The sequence below is a fragment of the Aptenodytes forsteri genome, unplaced genomic scaffold, assembly GCF_000699145.1.
Source record: "Aptenodytes forsteri isolate BGI_AS27 unplaced genomic scaffold, ASM69914v1 Scaffold93, whole genome shotgun sequence".
Classification (NCBI taxonomy): domain Eukaryota; kingdom Metazoa; phylum Chordata; class Aves; order Sphenisciformes; family Spheniscidae; genus Aptenodytes; species Aptenodytes forsteri.
In genome coordinates this window covers 7,689,505-7,712,046 of record NW_008794665.1, presented here as the reverse complement: position 1 = coordinate 7,712,046, position 22,542 = coordinate 7,689,505, and the positions used below count along the sequence as shown (strand labels likewise).

The 22,542-nt window shown below is 38.7% G+C and overlaps 1 protein-coding gene across 1 annotated transcript in view; it reads right to left on the bottom strand.

The window, feature by feature from the left end:
- Positions 1-2,934: 2,934 nt before the first annotated feature.
- HADH (hydroxyacyl-CoA dehydrogenase) overlaps positions 2,935-22,542 on the bottom strand; it is a 21,501-nt gene continuing 1,893 nt past the window's right edge. Inside the window, exons 2-11 of the mRNA XM_019470556.1 lie at positions 22,272-22,455; positions 20,474-20,478; positions 19,948-20,024; positions 18,913-19,041; positions 17,249-17,406; positions 12,660-12,786; positions 9,691-9,780; positions 8,085-8,157; positions 4,646-4,762; positions 2,935-3,632 (exon numbers count right to left, since the gene is read on the bottom strand). Coding sequence (XP_019326101.1) covers positions 3,514-3,632; positions 4,646-4,762; positions 8,085-8,157; positions 9,691-9,780; positions 12,660-12,786; positions 17,249-17,406; positions 18,913-19,041; positions 19,948-20,024; positions 20,474-20,478; positions 22,272-22,455 — 1,079 coding nt within the window. The 3' untranslated portion in view covers positions 2,935-3,513. The remainder of the gene's footprint in view (positions 3,633-4,645; positions 4,763-8,084; positions 8,158-9,690; positions 9,781-12,659; positions 12,787-17,248; positions 17,407-18,912; positions 19,042-19,947; positions 20,025-20,473; positions 20,479-22,271; positions 22,456-22,542) is intronic.

The window sequence follows — 22,542 nt, the reverse complement described above, 5'->3', positions numbered from 1 at the left end:
AAAGAAAAAAGATACTTTTTCAAGTTGTTTTATGCAGTTGCTCAGTCAACCCTTTTTCCTACTGTGTAAAATAAGGCATAGGTTCACAGAACTCCCATCTGGACAGAGCTGGGCTATTCACTTCAAGGCAGCTACTCATTTCCAGGGGCTAAACTTCATCAACAAACAATTAACATACATTAAATTCTTTGGCAATGCTGTTTTCCCAACTAAATTCCTACCAAGGTGATGTTCTGCAAGTCCCCACAATGAAGGAAGGAGGAAGCAACAAACTCCACTTTCCATTCCACTCAAATCCATACTGCAAGTTGGTATCTGTATCTTCTAAGAAAATTAATCTCCTACAGTAATATACTGGAAAAGCTCAATAACTTTTGCAGACACAGATGCAAATTTAGAACTTCAGGACATCTACACTCAACAGGCAGCTGTTACTATTGACCTACATACAAGTATTATTGTGCTCAGTGCCATTAATGGAGAATATCTCATTTGTTAGGGCAAAGCCAAATTTTAACTTCTACACGCTTAGTTCCTCTTCAGATCAAACTTTATTGCTGCCTCTTGCACTTTATACTCCATAAGCCACTCACGCAGAGCATCCTCCTCTCCAGTCCAATTAGGACTCTGCTTTCAACTCCCTCTGTAAAGTTTGCTGTGCTCCCGTCTTCTCCCCAGCCGTGTCAGCAGCTAGGATGACCATAGATGGAGCACGTTTGGCAGCTGAAATGACCCAGATGCTGAATCTGGAGCCATCTTCCCAGCGGCAGTAGCTGGGCTCACGTGCGACTCCTCAGCTGTTGGCTGTCAAGCTGCCCCCAAGCTGTGCCAAGCGTACATCTCAAAGCTTTGACCGAAGTGGGGCAAATGCTCTAAATCTGCGAAGCCTGCTGACAAAAAGGGTAACGAAGACTAAAGGTTTTAAAAGTAGGCAGTGAGGGAGACCAAACACCCTTCCTCCTTTCTCTTCTATCCCTCTATTTTTTCCACAATCTCTTTTCCTCTATTAATAAAAATTCAGGAAGAGCTGACTGGTGAGAGCAGGTCTAATGTACCACGTCCTAGTCTGAGGTACTGACTAGCAGGAGATTCCCCTTCACTCGTCAACATTACATGCAGTGGAAGGTGGTTCATGTACCTCTGCATCAAGTCCAGGCATAGCAAGGGCTGGGAAATAATCTTTATTGAGGGAAAGGTGGAGACAGACAATTCCTTTATTTCATTACTCATTCTTTGAGCCTCCTAGACATCTTTAAACTGTCAAAGCTGCAGAAATTCTTGTACAAATCAGGAGCGACTATTTAATAACCTACTTCTGACCAATTTCATCATGATCTTGAACCCAAGAAGGGACTTCTACATCCTCGGCACCTCCTCACCGAGGAGCAAAAGAAAAGGCTCACCTTGATTCAGTGGCCTCAGTCACTCAGTTACCACTATGCATTCTGATCTAGATTTAAGGGACAATATTTGAAGTTTTGGCCCTTTACCTCATCTCTACTCGTCCTGGCACAGTACTCCACGTGCTGATAAAATAAACCATCCCCACCCACCAGTAAAGTACCTCCACATGGTCTATTTGCTACAGAGAAAAAGAAGTCTCTTCTGAAATAGCAAGCCAAACTTACAAATGCCTCTTTCAGGTTTCTTGTATATTTTGCATATTTACGTACTGTACCTGTTAGAGCTCCTGAAAGGAAAACACTCTTAGAGAAAGTTTGTTTTTCTAAAATATCATATTTGACAGTGAAAAATATTTTGCACATTTATTATTAAATAGCCTATACCTTGCTATAAACCTAAGCATTTCCAAATTAAAAATAAAGATGATCTTCCGAGTGAAGGGAGCAGCATCAAGTTAATTCTACCCAAATGCTTTTGTAAAAACAAATAGCATTGTTTAAGACACAAGAGTAATACATGTTTCCATTTTTAATTACTACTGAAAACAGTAGTTCTGAAGCTAACTTCATCCTGCAGCACTTGGAAGTCACTAAACTGAATTACAGGCTCTAAGAACCTTCAAGTGAAACAGACTTCGGGTGCAAGAAGTGGACCGTATTTTAGGAAAACCAATTCAATTTAACAATATATTAGTAAAGGAAAGAGACTGTCTACAGTACCACTTCTTTCCTTTAACCCTCTTCTTTCAAGACAAGCGTCTCAAAATCAGAATATCTGTAATGAGGAACCAGGATCCAATAAACCATCAATTTTTATTCTCTACTCAGAGATTTCTTGTGTGGTCGTGTACAAGGAAATTAACATGTCAGCCTCAGCTTCTTTATATGCAATCTGAATTAGATGTTGGGGGAGGGAGAAAGAGGCAACTTAAGAGTTAAATAATTATTCATAATTTCTTTAATTAAAAAAAAAAAAATATATAAGCACTCAGTTTTCAGATCCAAAATACACTAAGTAGAAGAAGGCTACTACTCAGTTGAACTGGAACTCCAACCCTCGTGCCCACTTGCTCTGCAGTATCTGGAGAAAAGGCAGGATTTGCAGCACTCCTGCCATGAACGCATCCAGGCTCTGCTAAGCTCCAAGGAAATAAAGTTGCAAAACAGAAGGTGCCTCACACAGCCAGACACACCTATTTGTTTACACAGCACAGACTCCAGTTTCAATCCCCCAAAGTACTCAACTACAGTAGTAGTGTAGTGTGTAAAAATGACACTTAAAATGAATAGTCAGTAAATAAAGCCAATTTACAGGACTCCAGAAAGCATACGGAAGCTTTCGCCAGCTTCCTAGCTTAGTTTATAAAAAACAAATCTATGTATTAGGCCCTTCAGAATAGAAACCACCTCTTCATTATGTTTCCACAGCACCTAGCAAAAGGCGGCCCTCAACCGGTAATTGAAAATGCCAGGAAAGCCCAACAAAAGTCATGAGTTCTGCTTTTAAATGATGTATTGGGAACCTTCTGTCCAGGTGACAGCCTGCCATTGCAGGATTTTTATTTTTAAACAATATGACATTATAAAAATTATTGTTCAAGGCACTGTAATTTACACCTACAGATTAGCGCTGCATTTAAGAAAAATCCTAACAAAACAGCTTACTGCCTTTCCGTCGCTACATTTGCCAGAGTGAAAAGAGACTGCCACCCAGTGGACTACAACCAAGTACATCAAGTGCAAGCCATGACATTCAATACAGAATTGTTGAAAATTTTATTTTTAAGAAACTGCGGTTATTTTTAGGATTTCTCCCATTAATATAATAATGTTTCAAATACATAAAGTCACTTGTCATTCTGTCCTGCACCTGAAAAATCAACACCTGCATGAAGGCACTGTACTTACAAAGCTTTTCAGAATTACAAGAAAAAAATAATCTACCAAATCAAGCTTTCAGCAGAGAAATAGTTAACTAGTGCAATCACTCAGTTCAGAGGTGGGTTATGTTCTAAATGCAGCTTGTGCCATCCTTGGGAAGGATTCACCTGTAATATGGCAATGCTGAATAGCATACACAGATAGTTTAACGCCTCTCGAGGTCTGGAGTTCATTTGTATTTGTAAAATCCTTCTCCAGTCTTCTTACCCAGCTTCTCCTCTTCTACCAGTTTATCCAGGAGTGGGCTGGGTGCAAAAAGAGGATTGTTGGGCTCTAATGAATGCCATCCTGGTGGAAGAAAAGAAGCGGATGAATTAGTAACAGTTCTGTTTATATGCAAAGATAATAGAGATCTGCATCTCCTTAGAAAAATATTAAGAGGTCAGAAAACTGGAGGAGGTTTGGAACTTATTCTAGACTCTCTGAGACCCTTCAATACACAGCTTCATAAAGCACAGATCAGTATTGATGATTATGAGCAAATCTAGCAACTAGTCTTTAGGCATAGTCTACTCTGAACACCTTATAATCTCCATGACTGAGGATTTTTAATACTTTAAAAAAAATTGAGAACTTTTAAAATATAGTTAAGTACAAGGAAATAAAACAAAGGCTATGCTGAAAAGAAATTCAAGTGGAAAGAAATTCCAAGTTGAACTTACACCTGCGAAAGACATGGTCAGTTAGAACAATATAACACTACTCCACAGTCCTGGCTAAAAGCAAAAATGGTTTCACTGAAGATGCTGTTTTGAAAGTGACATTCTGCCTTCGAGACTATTTAAGCTGCTCATTCAAAATAATACAACAGCCATCAACAGGCCATCACCAGTTATGCCTTTTTTTGTTATTGTACTGACATTCATCCACTTGTCAACTGAAGTGAAAGGGAGATGGTATACTTGCATCTTTTAAGGTATTTACTGGGTTTCCTATTAATTGAGAATGAAAACATGGCTGGCAGAAATAGGATAGGGAGTCTCAACATTTGTTGCTTTTCATCAGAGTTTCTTACCTTCAGTACATGTGTCTCTTCCCACTGGCTCTTTTTAGTTGTATAAAATTCCACTAATATTATTATTATTTTCCACTGGAACTTGATGAAGTCAGCAAACCCACCACTGTTCATAGGGTACTCATACAGCATTCTGATCTGAATTCTCATTCCTTTCTCCTCAACAGTTAAAAGGCTATGCCATAAACATTCAGTTTAAACTAATTAAGAGTCAGATTTTCATTAGAACATTCATCTACAATTTGGCTAAAAAGGGGAAAAATAGAAGAAAATAAGCATGCAGTACCATCTATAATGTATTTACTGGTATCCAACCCAACATAGTCCAGCAGTTCAAATGGACCCATGGGATAGCCAGCCCCAAGCTTCATAGCAACATCAATATCTTCCTTTGATGCATCTCCTAGAGAAAAGATTGACAGTTTGATGAACAGAGAAGATTCCGCATCTACTTGGCACCACTTATAAATAATTAACAGGGTGTTATTTCACCCTTGTGCAGCTCTTCAGAAATCGCTGCACATTTCAGAACCACAAAAACTGGAGTCAGCATACACATGCTGGAGTATAAAGCCGAATCCCTCACAAAAAAAAAAAAAAAAAAAAAAAAAGCCCTGCAGGCCTGCTTTCCATTTTTCTAGCTTCCTCTTGCATTTCAGTATAGATCACTGTGCTATTGATGGAGCCACAGCTACTGTGCTCAACCTATCAGAAAGACTAGACTAGAGGAAGAATTGGTTGCTGTGAAGAATCAAGAACTTTTTAGAGGCAGCTGAAGAGTGTAGGTAAGGAAAGACCTCAGTTTCAGCTTCATGAGATCAGCAGCAGCTTTTGAATGATGCACAGGACAGAGCTACCCTTACTCTACAACAGCCAGAAGGCAAGTGATATTCAGCTGATGGACAAGGCAGGCATGGCAGGGGGGAAGCAGTAGCAGCTGAGTAACATGCTTAGTTACAGCAACTTTCACCGGAGGATATCCATCAGCACCAGAGATGATAGGAGTGACCTGAAGAGACGATGTATCTGCACTTAAATTTGTGAATTCCAAAATTATTTAAAAAATAATCAAAATTATCAGAAATCTGTTACTTCTACTTCAGTCTCTGCCTATAAAAATACAAATCCTGCATTGCTACATTGTCACAGTTAATATTCACCTCATTCTTTTGCTGGGAATGCATATTTTATCCTGTCATGAAAGCAGATGCACCTCTACTGCTTAACACTACTAATACATATTTTGATAAAGGCAGTGCACTTCTTTGCAGATCCTATAAAAAGGACGAAGTTTAACAAACCCCAGAGGTACTTGTTAAATAACTTCCATGCTCGATGCGTACAGGCTTTCAGGGTGTCCGAAAGCTTGACAGACATAGCCTATGCAATTTATACACCTAAGATCAGAGAATCTTACAAATAAATCTTCAAAATCTCTTGTAAAGGCAACAACTTCAGTGAAAGTTCTGTATGAAGGAATCATTTTTATATATCTCCTTTTACCCTTTAAAGCTGACAATCTATTTTTTTTTAAAACCACGTTTTATTTCTGAGAAACTGAGAAAATTAGCCTTACTTAATTCTAACATAATTTCAGTTCCCCAAATTCAAACATATGTAAATCCTCAACTCATTTGAAGTTGATGCAGATGTACATACTTCTTCTATCAACAGATTTGTCCCACTTTCTTGTCAAACTTGGGACTTGGCCACCTGACAGCACATAGTTGCGTTACAATACAACTAAAAATAGTAAAAAGGCAAACAGGGGTTGTACCCCTAGTTCTTATTAGTCTCCTACTATAAAGCAGACTTCCATAGAAACTCGACTGACTGCTTTTTTAGTTTTCCATTAAGCATAGGGCAGTACAGCCCACCATACATTAATATTTATAATATGCCCGCTGTTTAAATCACTGTTAATACACTAAAGGTATTTTGCCTATGCAAAAGCGCACATTTAACCCAAGGAGATTTTGTATAAATAAAGACTCAAGGACTGACCCAATAAAATGGTATTTCAGTACTTGCAGTTGCCAGGAAAGAGATCCAAATTTCATACTAATGTGGATGACAATCTGGCTCAAGTGTCTACTCCGAGAATTAATGCAAAGGATATGACAAAAATTTTACCTGATTCAATGGAAATTATGAATTAGAAGACAGCCATCAGGCTTTTCAAAACATTAACCAGCTTTTTAAATAGATTTCGTTAGAGTTAAAAATTCATAAATGAACTTTAACAAGTTTGGAAATATCATACTGTTGAACAAAATACAAACAGAATAAAGATTAAATCAAAATATTGTTTTGCTTAGGCAGAGAACAGTCAATTTTAACATACAATCTCAGTGACTGTTTTCTTCTACATTTAATTAAAAGTTCTATTGTCTCCTGAAATATGCATAATGATACATGCCACTTACAGGCACCTCTTTTACCCACACCGGAACACCCATACACTTAATTTAAAATTGTGACTTTTTCTAAGAGAATAATGCTACCTCGCATCCATGCCTTTGCCTTTCAAGTCACTAAATTTGCTCTTTTCTCCCTTTGAGATGTAATTAGGTACATCTGTTGATGGATAAACAAGTAGTGTTGGCTTATATTTTTTTCTGGAGATCAAACCATCCCTTCCATGTGCTATAAAAGAGATTTTCAATATTTAAAGCATATTTGGTGGAATCCTGATAATGGAGTGCTTTCATCTGTAAAAAAGCAGTGATTTCAAAACCAAAATGTTTCAAATTACATTCTCAGTAGCACGCAGCTACAAGCAGAGCACTTGAAATAAAAGCAATTATACTCCATAATTTCCTCTTTATCGACTAGATTATTGGCTTGCTTCCTTTTCAAAACAATTATCAATGCTTTGAAAAAATTAGTCGTTCTTTGCAGATGCGTGATTATTTCTACCTACCCTCAGTATTAACGTAAAAGAGACCAGTTCCTAAAGAACCTATGTCTAAAAAAGGACATAGAAGCTTGAAATAAAAGCAATTATACTCCATAATTTCCTCTTTATCGACTAGATTATTGGCTTGCTTCCTTTTCAAAACAATTATCAATGCTTTGAAAAAATTAGTCGTTCTTTGCAGATGCGTGATTATTTCTACCTACCCTCAGTATTAACGTAAAAGAGACCAGTTCCTAAAGAACCTATGTCTGAAAAAGGACATAGAAGGAAGGGAACAGGAAGTTTTGTAGGGCAATAGTTGAGCCCAAATCACTTGTATGCCAGTACCATAGTGTGACACTGAGTATTACACTACTTACCTCACCTGAAAATTGGTGTTTTATTTCACAAGCCCAACATAAGCGAACTCACGAGAACTTTGCTAATGGTCCCACTATGTGATTTTTCAACCACTTTCATTAATGTCTCTTGGGATGGAGAGAGGGAAGTTCCTGATCAGTTGGCAGAGGATATTTTTACAGTGGCACTACACTCACTTTGTCATCTCCAAACCAGAAACATTTTCCATCACCCGAAATTTCCCACACAAGTAACAAGTACTTTCTGACTCTGCATACACTGACATTTCAAAGTGAAGACAAGGTCTTTCCAACTACACATATTGGCTCGTATTTGATGTTCATTATTCACTTCCAGCCTTTAAGGTCTGAAAGTTTTGAGGGAATCCCAAGGCTTTTCTGAAGGTATGTAACTTTTAGCAGTGTTATATGTCAACATTCCCTGAAGTCAATATCCCAACAAGTACCTCTCTCAAAAAGTCGAACAGCTTCCATCATATATGGCACCAAGAGACGGTTTACAATAAACCCTGGAGTATCCTATGAAAACAAAAAAAGGGATTCTAAATAAACATTCTTTACCAGTACTACACTCAAATGCTACATGACAAATTAAACAAGTGGATGAAGACACTTATTGAATCATCAACTTCTGGTACTTTCTAAACTGTATTTTTCATCAAATTTATCTGCTCAGTATTAAAACACAAAAGATGAATTTCACAAACAAGGAATGGCACATAAACATTCATCGTGACTGAGAACAATAAGACTACTACAAGCCCAACTCAATTAATCTTAAAACAATTTAATGTGGTCAGCTGGCAAATGCCTTTTCTTTAGCAAAATTCTGCTGATACAATTTCCTGAAGGATATAAGAAGAGCACATCTTCCCTAACAGGTTTTTTTTGTGTGTTCACTACTAGAAACACTCCTGGATAAATAGCGTACTCGTCCTCCATTGCTCACTGGTAAACCATGCTTTTGAAAGTTAGGATAACTTCAATAGCAAACACCAATGCTACCAATGAGAAGATAAGATACATGCTGTCAGAAGATAACAAACTGATACAAAACTGCTTTTACACAAGCTTTAATCAAAATAAAAAATACAAAGAAAAGAGAAAGAGCTTTGCAAATATATTTTGTCTACTACTACTGTTTCAGATGTTTATTGTTCATTCCATTTTATCTCAATATTTAATCCAGAGAATTCCAAGCAACTTTCCTTCTACAAACAGGAATTTTAAAAAAAAAGAAAAAAAAGAAAAAAAAGGTTCAGATATGGAGACTGCATTACCCTCTACCCAAGCTAATTTATAAACAATAATTCATCACATATTCTGCACATTACATACTGCAAAACTGTGACAGAAACAGGAAAAAAGTCAACTAAGGCCACAGAGCAATTTAGCAGTACAGCCACAATTAGAGTCCAGCATCCAGACACTGAATTACTGGTAACTACCGAATTGCAGGCCCTTCTTTTTATGACCAAATGTCTCCTGGGGGCTGTGAAACTCAAGGCAATAGCTTGTATAAAGCTACCCAGACCATAACTTAATGGACTCGGAAGAAGTGTGCTTAGGAAGTAGGGTGTTCCTCTAGAGAAAAAAACCAAAGTTGCAAAGCAACGAAGATTGATATGGGTCTAGTTACTACAGTCTTAAGAAAAACTTGCAATGAGCGCACACCATGGAGGATCCATCTAACTGCCTCACAGTACAAGAGGTAGCAGACTTGTCTCTAGCATGGCTAAAGATGAGCTCCTGCTTAAGCTCTCCAGTCCAGGCTTCTGCACGACTGAAAAAGAAAAACCAAAACCTGTAAACCCTGATACTTGTGAGTTTTGCTGCTTCTCACAAGATGTCTAAAGTCACTCTGCTTTGAGGAATTTATGGTAAATGTGGGCATTTTCTTTGTCAAAATGCTTTTAATAGGGAAGAGAAACTGGACAAAAAGCAGCCTGGAGATTCTTGAAGTGCTCTTACATCTACTAAAACCTACCACCTTAAAATTAACAGTTTTCAAGAATAGTCCTTCTGAACCCTATACAACCAAAATGTACTCACCTTACAACTGACGGGACTCTTTCCTACTGCTTTACTGAAATCCACAAGTGATTCAAAAGTCTTTTGGCTGGTCATTGGAGTCTTGATGACCTGGGCAGAGGGAAGGTGGGGAGAGCGTAAGAACATTTATGAGCAGAATCTTTCTCATTTCCCAATACAGCAATGATTAAACTGTAATCCAGAACACTATTCCAAACATTCACAAAACGTTTGTTTTGCAAAAACCAGTTTCAGTGGATATGTAACAGACACAGAAATCTATTTTAAAGATAGATACAGCATTTTGCACAGTTTGAAATTATGTGTTTCTTTAAGATACTTTCCTACTCAGCCAGTATGGATGGTAAAAGGGACCATCCTTTGGAATCCCACTTAGAGATTATAGTATAACAGGACAACTTTAAAAGCTACATAGCCTCTGTTGCCTTAGGAAACACAATGGCATCAATCTAGGAAACCATATTAACAGACATGTTTCCTGATATAGACGGTTGTAACATCTACCCTGTGCCCAACGTAAACACAACACAGACACTTAATTCTAAATAAAATTTAAAATCTATCTTTCGAATATGTGACAGCCTCTTAGCTTTTGAGTAGTATGTTTCCATATTGATTTTCTTCAGAACTGAGTCTTTTATCACATGTAGTACTTTCTATAATGCATCCAAACTCCAGTGAAGTAAGTAATTTATTAGAGACCCCCCCCCCCCCCAAAAAAAAAAAGGAAAAAGGGGAGAGAGGGGAGAGGAGAAAAAAAAAAAAAGACTTGCAGAAGCTGAACTGATGGTGACTGACCATCAGATGGTGACACTGATGTGTTGAAACTGACCTCCATGTGCAGTAACTGAAAAATGCTATATATAAGCAGTTAAGGCTGACCTCCTTGTTCGTACAATTAAGTCACACAGATATTTCCCCCCCATCCTAATGGCGACATAAGGACAATACAAAAAAAACACTGTTAGGACTGAGGAAAAGGCTTGTTTCTCAGCAGAAAAAATAGTGTTCTTTTACTTTGACATTAGATAAAAATATCTGAGATACTTACATAAGACTGCAACAGTTTCAAGAATTAATTTTTAATATACACTTAAGATTTCAAAACATTAGCACTAGTCTTTTGGATTATTAGAGAAAGAAATGCCCTCAAAGCTATGCGCTTCTGAGCATGAGATCAACGATCTATGAAAACAGCAGATAAGACTCAAAGGCACTGCAGACTTGTGACCCATGAAGGACAGCTTCCATGACAGATGACTGGCTATTTCAGTAATATCTTTTATAGTTTGGGCAATTCTCTTCATTTTCCCCCAACTATTTCAAACGGAAACATCTGTTTTACATAGAAAATGTTGTTTTACAGTGTTTGTCAATGCCAATCCTGATTTACAGCAGTAGATCTGAAACAAAAGCAAAGCCTTAAAAAGTGTATTTATTTACTAACATTGGTGCCTTTCAAGATCAAGTCATTAAAAGCACAGTTCTGTGTTTTAAAGTTCTCCAAATACTAATCAGCTGGAGTGACTCTGGGCTAGGACATTCATAAGTCAGGTGAAAAAACCCCACAAATTATAAAGATTGACCACAGCAGTCATACGGAGATTGCTCTGTTTTAATTTTTACAAATGATGATAGATATCTTCTGTATTTTTCAAACTTCACAGTGGCTTAGTTTAGATTTCTAAAGACTATAATTTGTTTTAGGCTTGAGACAAGGCATAGAACATTTCATCCATAGAAATAAATTACTGCAACAAGTAGTTCTTAGCACAGAAATCAATAAAGCCTATGTTAGCCTAAGGAATTATGCTAAAGATTTCTGTTCTCTCACAACACTACAAAATTTCTTCCTTTCCTTCTTACAACATTTCCCCAGGGGTGCAGAAGTTAGTGAGAGAGAATTTGCAAGTGTCTGAGCCCTCGTCAGACAATCATACTCTGAGCCAAAAGGTTCAAACATTTCAAAAGGGGGAGGAAGAGAAAGATACATTCAAAGATACAGAGCAAGCAACTGCGTAATATGTATTTTAATTGGAAACAAGCAAAAAAATACAATAAAGTGAATCTCAGGAGTTCAAAAGGCAGGCAGAACATATTTCAAGTACTTGTCACCAAAGCAATACTAGAACTCATCACTCATGGGACAGGGGAAAAAGATTTACAGCATTTAGGGGCACGAAGTACATTAAACTTTGGGGCAGAGTGGCCAAAATGCAAAGTTTATTTTCACTTACTCAAGACTTTATAAGTTCTAGCTGATCAAGGTCAGCCATAACAGGGAAGGTAAGAAAAAGCAGAAGAAGAGACACCTGTCATTTTTTCTGCACTGTGATCTTTACTTTGGAGGCTCAGATAAACTCTAATATGGGATTATTTCTTATTCTGCTCTGCATTGCAGTATTATTAGAAATTATATGATGTAGCCAAAGAGAATATGTTTAGAAAAGACATTTGAAGAGTTATGTAAAACCTTCTTTTTACACTTCCTTAAAGGTTGGGAAATATTGTAATACGTCCAGACAAATCGTCTGGAACATTGAAACAAGCATGATTGACTTTGTTTCAAAAGCCACAAGGCAGTAAGATTTCATCTGCACATCATTTTCTATCGATTTCTACACTGGTAACAACCAAATTCCTCTGCCAGTCATCAGATGATTTTGTTTAAGCTGTCAGTAGTTCTTATTAATCAGCTTGCCTGCGTGCCTGAAATGATCACTATAAACGGCACCTGTCAGCAGTTCAGTGGAGAACTTCGGAGCCTCGAGACTGAGGGAGTGACCTCTGTCTGTTCAATCTGCCCCTCAACAAGAGACTGCACGACCCTCTTATCACTAGAGGTAGCTTATTCCATATCAGAAGAGCTGCAAACTGAGATCTACTCTTTCATCTAACTGAATTCTTAGCAATGACAACTGCATTGCTGTGCTACAGTGATTATTATGATGATGCTATAAAACACTTACCTCCACAAGCTTCATCATAGGAACAGGATTGAAGAAATGGAGACCACCAAATCGGTCCTGCCTGGTGGTTGAGTTAGCCAACTGCGTGATTTGCAAGGATGAAGTGTTGCTTGCAAATATCGTATGCCTGGAAAAAAGAAACATATGGATTGCATAAATGACAGCTATTTTCCTGACAGTAGGAGACTGGTGCACTAAACATAAATAGACATCCATTGGCTAACCGTCCACAGAATTCTCAGAAATATCCCTACAGGTTATCGCGGTCCTTTTGCTGAGGTGTAAGTACAGCAATGATGAAATAACCACTGGAAGGGCTGTGTGAGTTTCTGACTCCCAAGTAAGTATGTTGAATATTTGTATTAGGTGATGGAAAAAAACTCTGTAAGTAGAAAATTTTTGTTAACTCTCCAAATCTATTCCAGGTATCCAGGAATCCTGGAAACCTAATGGTATTTTTTACTGTTAATCATTTACACATCTATGGACACCAAATAATTTGCCATGTCAAAAATGCACTTTGGAGCCTTAAGAAAAATTTGGAATCTATTTTTTTTTAATAATGATCAATGGTAGACATGATGACCAAACCTACCACCAGAGCAAAGAGCTGATGGAAAAAAACAGAGAAAAGATAAAAACCGCCATGCATAGGACTGCAAAGGACACACAAAATCACAAGACTTTTAAGACATACGTGAAGTCCTTTTCCAGACATAAACCAGATTTACTAATTGCAATTAGTAAATGGTTTGGGTTGGGTTTTTTTCCCAGAAATATCTCAGAACCTCAACAGCCCTCCTGAAAATTCCTGTTTACACTTCTTACAAATATTCTTTTGTTATTTCCCCACCATGAAGTGGGCCTTATATTGTTCTGAGGTGGGGTCCTAAAAAGAGTATTCTACATTTCATAGTTTTGACCTTGCAAAGTCAATGCATCCAAAAGACATTTATCTTCACTGAAAATCTGCCACTGTATACAAAGAATTCAAATATTCATACAAAAATTAAGCACATTGATTTGTGAGATGTAATCATTGCTAGGTTCATATCTGGGTTCACTTAAAGTAAGAGATTTTACCTCAGCATCACTTCTGCAGGTGAATACTGCAGCCTCACACAACATAAAGCCTTGGGAAAAAAAGCATTAAATTTGTATTGTGTACAAGGGCATGTTATTTACGCTTTCTGCTCTGACCAACCAATTGATTTAAATTGAGTTTAAAATAGAATTTACGTGCCTCTGTGACTTAGAATTACACAACCCATGCTTCAGGTGACAGCAGAGTTGGAAGCCTTTTGAAAGCAACAGTAGTAGTGAAGCCCTAGTGATGCTTTTCCAGGCACCAATGTGCTTTCTCTTGGTGCCATCTAGTGGGTCTTGGGAACACATTAAAAACAGAGTCCAACACAAGAGAAACATACCATTTCAATAAAACTGACTCTTACAGTCCAGCTCCGTTACACAGTGAACACTGAACAGCACTTCTTTTGTAACCCTTTTCTAACACACCGATTCTAACACAGCGAACAGTTGAAAACCACTAGCCAGTTCCTAGCTGCATTTCCACACCTAAAGATAAATCCTAGACCAAGAGATGTTGACGGGCATTCTCACCACCCAGAAATAAACAAAAAGGAAGCAGGCAAGAGCTCTTAAAGTGGATACCCAAAAATTCTTTTGTCATGTTCATTACGATCCTGTTTGGAAAAGTGCTGCAGTGTTTAAAGGCCTAAAAGCCACAAAGAACGTGGGGATATTCTACAAAAACCCTAGCCCAACCTTTTCAAAATGGAAACATGAGACTGACTCAATTCAAGAAAAGGAAAACAGAACTGAAGAGTGGGTAGCAATGCTTTATCACCTGCTCTGAAGATGACGACCATGTAACACAACAACAATTACCATATTAGGAGGATGAGTATAACACTGAGAGGAATATAACATGCACAAGCAATTTTGCAAAGCTCTAAGAACATACAACAATATGCGCTCAGACTGATGGCATCCAAGAAACAGCAGTCACCATTTCACCTGGACAGTTACCCAGATGAGGAATACCCTGAGTTCCCAATGCTCTCTGGGGTTGCCAAACTCTCCCAGCTCATTACATTTTCTCTGAAAACTTAAGAGAAATTCACGCCCCACCCCCAAATAAAACTTCTCTCAATAAAGAATAGCTTTCCCACCCCCCTCCATTTATAGATCCACTTTCACAGAAATTATAGTTATTTTATAGAGAAAAAGGAAGAGGAAGCAAGTTAATTGTGTTTTGTTTTGTTTAATGCAACGCTTTGGTTTTGTGCTGTCCCCAGACTTATCTTCATTGGAGAGGTCATCATAGCGCAAAAATGGGAGACGAACATGTAGCTGTTGCAGCTGAGGAAACACATGAGACACAGGATACAGTACAGAAGAAAAAAAATGCAAGGTTTCACACAGCTTATGTTCCAAAGGCATAATTCATCATCTGGTCTGAGCAACTGTAATACACAGCCCCTTACGTTTCGACCAGCTACCCCCGCAGTAAGTCCCGAGATTTGAATTAAGACAAGTCCTCCCTCCTCAGAAGCCTGGTCTTTCATCATCTCTGCCTATAACATACGCTTCACAGTGCCATTAACACCCAGGGCCGCACAGAAGCAAAGCTTCTCCTGAGACTGAAAGCTATCTTTAAACAAATCTTGTCTTCGTTACCAACCAACCACAAGTCCACCACCCCCATTAAGCTGACGCAACAATTAGTCCACACACTAGTTTTAGAAATTTTGAAACGTTGAATCTTAGCGAAGGCTGTAGGATGCCTGCACTGACAGAGAGCGCTCTCCATTCCACCGCAGTGCCATGCAGGATGAATAAAGCCTACTGCTTCCTTCTACGCACAGAAAAACACTCACTAGACATTTCTGCCTTTCCCCATGCTACTCACACAATCTGCAACTCTATATTCCTCACATAATTACAAATTACCATTTGTATCTAATAGCTAATATTTTAAACACTTGGCTACTATAAGTTTCACTATTTTACTAGCTTTTCTTTCTTTTCGTCTAGACTTTCTACACTGCAACCCATATTCTTCACCATTCACTTCCCTTTTCTTTATCCTACATGTAAGCTATCTGTATGTTTATCATCATTTCTCTTAAAAAAGAAGGCTTCTTGTCTTATGTCATTTTTCCCAACCCTGCAAAATCATGCCTTTTGCCACAAGAAGGAGCGTATCTGAACAACTCCCAATATCTTTTAACACTCTAACATAAAATTTGATGTTTTAAGTCAGCTATGCTTATAAACAGCTCAGCCTTACGAAAAATAGCCTCAGGTGTTCCAGATATACATACTATTAAATGAGGGTCCAAGTCCCCGTGCCCGCTTTTCCTTGCTGACTGGTTCTAGACAGTTTGCCGTTTAGTACGCTCTAATTTGCTCATTAGCTTTCTCTGCTGAATATGAACAAAGACTCAGGCAACCAATGGTCTATTTTCACAAAATAAGCAGAATCTAATCATGACCAGGTATCCTGATAATTGCCGAAGGCACCAACTTACTTTTGTCTGTCAGACTAAGGGTAACAGCAAGTTAGCCTGTGCTCAGTGCACTGCTGTTTGTGGTCATTTATTGTTTTCAAAGTACCAGGTAATTTCGATTACCAACCATATGAGACAGCCTGAAAATCTCCCTAGGCTGAAGTCAACTAACAGTAACACCTTTTCTCCCTTGACATTATATTCAAGCCGCAGCTTGCCTAGTTCTTTAGTTAGACAGTCTAGAATACCTCTTAGCCAATACTCCCAGATTTAGCTGTAATAGTTAAAACCCCAACCTGCAAGCAGTCAAGGTCTTATGATCCTGAGTCATCCATTACAAGAATCAAGCTTCTGAGACCGTGCGCTCGCTTAACAGCATTTTTGAGTTCGGATATAATTCAACATTAACTTCCAACAGTTATCAAATATAGTTCAAAGAAAGTGCCAGGGACTGTAAGTAACGAAGTGAGTGGATGCTGAGAAATCATTTACACTTTTACCTCACACACAATAACCAGCAATGAGCTATTTCCAAACTCTTGTACTACAAAGTAAACTTAGTTCACTTAAGCCACTGTTGAGCTGATCATGACTTACAGCTAAGAGGTTGAGACTTCTTAAAACTTTTTCATGCTAGGCACGCTGAAAACAAATATTTTATCATCCCAATTCCCTGTTTAAATATGGGAACACGTACGTTAACCATACCTCATGTGTACCAGGACAAGCTTATTCTACTGTTGTGCATTTGCATTTGGATTTGAACTTGCTGAGTAGATGGACAAACCTTATGACTAAACATACCTGGAAGCACATCAAATGAAGCAATGCAACAAGTAAATAAACCTGCTTGAATACACCTGAAAGTGTTTGTAGCATATGCACCTGGCACAACAACTATTCCATACCACATGACAGTCTGGAATTAGTCTAAGGGAGAAAAACTCCTGTTTTTGAAAAAAATCAGCTAAGACAATGCAGAACTAACAGTGTAAGAATAAAAACAGAAGATACAAAGGTCTAAGTTTCAAAACGTAACAGGAAAAATACACGTACTCTGGAGCAAACTTATCCAGCCTCTTGAAGAGTTCATTTTTAATTTCCTGGTTCTCCACAATGGCTTCTATCACCAGATCCGTGCTGTGGACCACTGCTACTGCATCTGTGCTTGTTGTGAGGTTCTTTAAGGTCTTCTCAATGAACTCAGCACCAGCCTGAAACATTTCCAAGAAGTTGCAATGTCTATGTACAAAGATTTATTTTTACACAAAAAATCCCCTTATATGCTCTGAAGTGTTTTTGAGCCCTCAGAAATTCAGGCAGTCTGTCACATTTCCAAATCAGTGAGAAAGTTCCAAGTATATACAGATACAATGCTTTCACTGACAAAATTTTCCTAGCCAATCAAATCTGCTTTGAAGCAAAGAGGAGATCTTTGAATTCATTCTTTTAGGAAGACTATTTCCTGCAGTCCAACCTTCAGCATAAGAGTCTGAGTGAACAACTGGTTGGTCAACCAGTAGTTTCTGAGACAACCTGGACTTGCCCTCCATAAAGAAGAACTTTTCCAGTTTCAAACCTTTGCATTGTTTTCATTCAGTGATTATCTGGTTTCACTCTTATGAACAGATATGGGCTTGTTCATGAATACTTCAGGGAATGAAATGGCCTACACTCACTACAGTTTCAGTGCAAATGTGGGGAAAAATTATTCTGTTTTCCGACCAGTAAGTCTGCCAATCACTGACATAGTTTGTGAGGACAGAAATCAAACAGAACTGCAAGACTTTGAACCAAGGGTAAATGGAGATGTAGTACAAGTAAAAACATACCTGCACGCTAGAATGTACTTTCATATATAAAGTACAAGCATCATGTGGACAATTTTCTTTTGGATTAAAAGACCCCATAATTATGTACAGGAAATTATATTGCTCTGGTTATCCTGGTATTACTATAATTTTTCCTCCGTACTCCCTCATGCAAAGAAGCCCTTTTTCATTTCCTTTGTCTGCTGCATCATTCATGCTGGTAATCATCAATACCAGCGTATATTACATATGTTAACATGTATCAAAAGAAGAATTGAATCTGCTGTGGAATTTAGAGAAACAGGCATAGCAACAAATAATCCTTAGGATACTTAGGATATAAATTTAGATGCATCAACTGCTTCACAGTGATTTGCTGTATGTATTACTCAGTAATGTAAATGCAAAGTATCTTATACATCTAATTCAAGTTACTTCAGGGTAGTTAAACTTGCACTTTAATTTCCTTTGCAGTAATCCTGTGCCCAAGTCTTAAAAAAAAAAGTCCTTAAAAAGGTATTACAACAACTTTGTTACTATTGGCTTTTGGACAAAATTGGTGCATTTCCAGGTAAGCACTCAAAGACAGCTTGCTATTAAGTTAGGATGAATAATTTCGCACCATTTCACATTTAGCATCTGTTTTAAAAGGTCACCAAGTTGTTTTAAATCTTTATCTCAAGGCTGAAGTCTACAAAAGAAAGAAAATAAGGTAAGACATCTTTCAACCTCCTTGAATCAAAAAAAAAAAAAAAAATCCAAGTTCTTCAGCACACTCAAAAAAGTTTCCTTCTTAAGCCAGTATATTAACATGCTCTACAATACATAACTGTACACAGTATCAGAACTTCAGTATGGTAGTTTTATTGTCCTAAGTTTTCCTAGAGGTATAAAGAAGATGATGTCAACCTCAGGCTTATCCGCAAATTTCTTCTTTGTCACTCTCTTCAAACTCTCTTCAATTCCTTTTGTAGACTTTTTAAGGATTTCATCTGACTGGTCTACTAACACCACAGTGTGACCACTGGCTGCTGCAACCTGAAAGTTAAAAAAAAAGATTGAACATCAGTATCATAAAACAACCAACCATATTGATTTGTGTTGGCGCAGACAATACACTAGACAATGAATTAGGCAAGAGAGCTAAAGAACATTGAATCAAGACTTAGACACTTTACTAGAAAAATCACAAAAACCTGCACACAGTTGGGGCAGAGGGGAAGGGATAAAGGTCTTAAACAACTTGAGGGAAAAGGAAAAAGAAATCCGTTTTTCCCCCAAGCTGTCTGCAGAACGCTACCTGCGCCTGGAGGCAGCTGAATTCTATGGCTATGGCTAAAGAACGAATGTCTTGAAAAGAGCAGGTGGCTTAGCTGTGATCCTTAGATCTTGTAAGGAGAAAGGGCTGTGGAGACTGAAACTGGAATGCTGGCACGGTGAAGAGGTGGCATAAGGGATGGCTAACCCTGTGTTCCTGGGACGTAGCGTTAACACAGCTCTGCTGTTAGGCCATGAGCACATCCCTGCAACAACAGGAAGGTGACAGTGGAGCTGGGAGTAGCAGTGAAATGTTCACCACTCCAGGACTCTGCACAGACCTGAATGGCCCACAAACTCTCCTTATTATGCACTTGGTACAAACACTGGCTCAGCTACAGACAGCACTACTAGGTTGTCTTTTTGGTTGATATTCAATTAATTTCAAACATATAATGCCACTTTCTCACATTGCAACAGCCTATTAAAAATCAGCTATTCATTATCTGTTACTTCACTATTCATTAATTTATGTTTTGCTTGTTAGTTAACAATAGCTTATCTTCATTTTTGGAATTCTTGAACTAACAGAGTTGTAATATAACAATTGTGGAAAACAAATGTTAAAACATGGTTCCACTGACTGCTTTTAAAGTCACACAACTTAGCAGCTTACCTTCTGCAAACTTTCACTTTACATGTAACCTTGCACTTGGAGACTAAAGATTCTCCTGTGCCTACAAGACCTACTCCAACGAAGCTAGCTGAAATGAAAAATACAGAGATATCTCCTGAAGAAAAGCATGATGCTATTCACATCCAAGTTGCCTCACTAATCCAGCAAATAAAGAAATGCCAGACCGCCTCTGGACAGCAGCAGTACAGCTTTAACAAGGTGTCAGTCTGCAGCTGGACACTTTTTTTTTTTTTTTTTTTTTTTTTTTTTTTTTTCCCCCCCAGCCATTTCATAAAAACAACTGAATCATAAAAAAATATTTAAACCAAGCTTGGACTTGCACTCCTAACGCTTCATCTGTTGCTGATCATTTGCAATGGCAAAGCAAGACCCTCCACTCTTCAGAAGAAAAATCAATACCAAGCACATTTATAAGAGATGCTTCACTGATTATCCATTTACGATTACACCATCACTGACCAGTTGGCAAAAAATCCTAGAAAAATTAACATCTCCCTTTTGCCACCTCATTCTTACCATATCTACATAGACAGGAAAGAAGAAAAATAGCAAAAGGTCATACCGCCTCCTTGCGACTCAAACACACTCTCACTCAGACGCTACTATCCAGTGACCTTAAGAATACTAAATAAGAAACACAAGAGTGCTGGGGAGTCAATTAATGCTTTTCTCATACAGAAGTGCTTTTCACATGGCAAAATCAGAAATTATAAACTCCTGGCTTTCAGCCATACATTTTAGCGGAGGTTAGCTTCTCCTGATGGTATGAGAAAGCAAGGAAAGAGGAGAGACAATTTCTTAAGCGTTCTAAAAGGGAGAAGCTTTATTAATAGGGTGCAGAGGAGACCCCACTCAGTGTTACAATCATCTCTGCTTTGAGATAATTTTGGATTGATAAATCAGAGGCAGATGGTCAGCAAAACAATCCTTGGTCCTTAACAGTGGTAGAAGACTGCAACCCCTGTTACTGCCAAATACCAGACATGTTTCTCTTGACAAGCTGCTCTCCGAAAACGTTCAGTCTAACAGAATATGCAGATCAGTTCACTTTCCCTGCAGAATTATAACCTTTGCATAGTGTGCATCTTCCTCAAAATGAGAACAACTTTCTTCAGAGTTGTTCTTTGATGGCTCCTTCAAGTGGAAACCTCAAGCTCTAGTATCAAGGTACAGAGGAGTGTTTTTACCAGACAAGTTAATAAACAACTAATTCCTTAGCAAAAAAAATAGCCCTTGTATTCCTCCTGCTAGAGATTTGCCAGGAATGTGAGAAATCTTCAGTTCTGAGAAGGAAACCCATTAATTCATTAAAATGGAGAACTGCTATTTATGAACTCCAACCTCACTGTCAGTTTCCACTTGGGGATGCCTGCGTACTCAGTTACTCTTTGTGAAGTTTGTGAACTACCCTGGTATCTTGGGCAACAGGCTCTTTCTGTGAATTAAGTAAATATCTAAATCTTAAATCACTGACAGGACCATTCGGTTTTCTGTCCCAAAGCTATCAAGTTAAAGATGAACTTGAAAGCCAAAGGCCTGAGATTAAACACTGGGAAAATAAGTCCTATTTAAATATTAACCACTTTGTAATTCTGCAGATGATTGACAGCTAAACATTCATTTTAGCTGCTGTATTCTACTTTAATAACTTGTAAAATGTCACTTGATCTGCTCCCTTGGCAAGTTAGAAGAAGCTTCTTTCTTGGACCAACATTTTCCAAATATTACTACACACTGTCTGGTTTATAAATAGCGCACACATTGTCTTAAGAACCACCTTAAACAATTTAAAACATTGACCTTGGTGATTCTTGCCTACCCATCTGACCTGAAGATGTGTGGATTAGCAAGAGAACAAAAAGTTTGAAAGTCGAGCAACTGGGCAGCAGCGGTGCAGCAGCGCTTTCTACTTCCCCGCAGCAATAAAACCAAAATTCACAGAAGTCTGCCAACACGGCAGAACGGGTGCGTCCCTCCAGAACCCCAGCAGCCCTCACCCTCGGGCTGTGATGAACACGCTGCCCACGCTAGCTCCCTGACGTGCCTTGCACAGAGCCAGCCGACGGGGCGAGACCCACAGCATGCTCCAGCAGGTACGCCTGTCCGGCTGGTTTGTCGACGAGGACCGTCAGGCATTGCTGAGTGTACGCCCCTCCAGTGCAAGAGCAGCCACTACTTCTCACGCAAACACAGGCTGAAAAAAGCGGAGCATGAAATAATTTGAATGCAAACTATAATATATTCAGAGTTTCGTTTTGGGTTTGTTTGGGTTTTTTTTAAATACTGCTCCTGCCTCGCAACTCGGAGAGAATACCTGAGCGGCGACTCGACTCGTTTGAGCTGGCAAGGCCGGGCCAGCAACTGGCACCAACACGTGACGGCCCCAACGGAACGGGAGCGGAGACCGACCGCTTCGCCTTCTCCGGCGCTCTCCCCCTCTGGCTCGGGGGCAGGTTCGAGCGCTACATCGGAGCTGGGCTCAGCTTTAAGTAAAAAACCTAAGGGGAAAGCAAGAAGCGAAGGGGACGCGAGGAGGAGCAGCGCGGGGCGGCTGGAGCTGGCGTTCCCCCTGCCGCCCCAGCCCG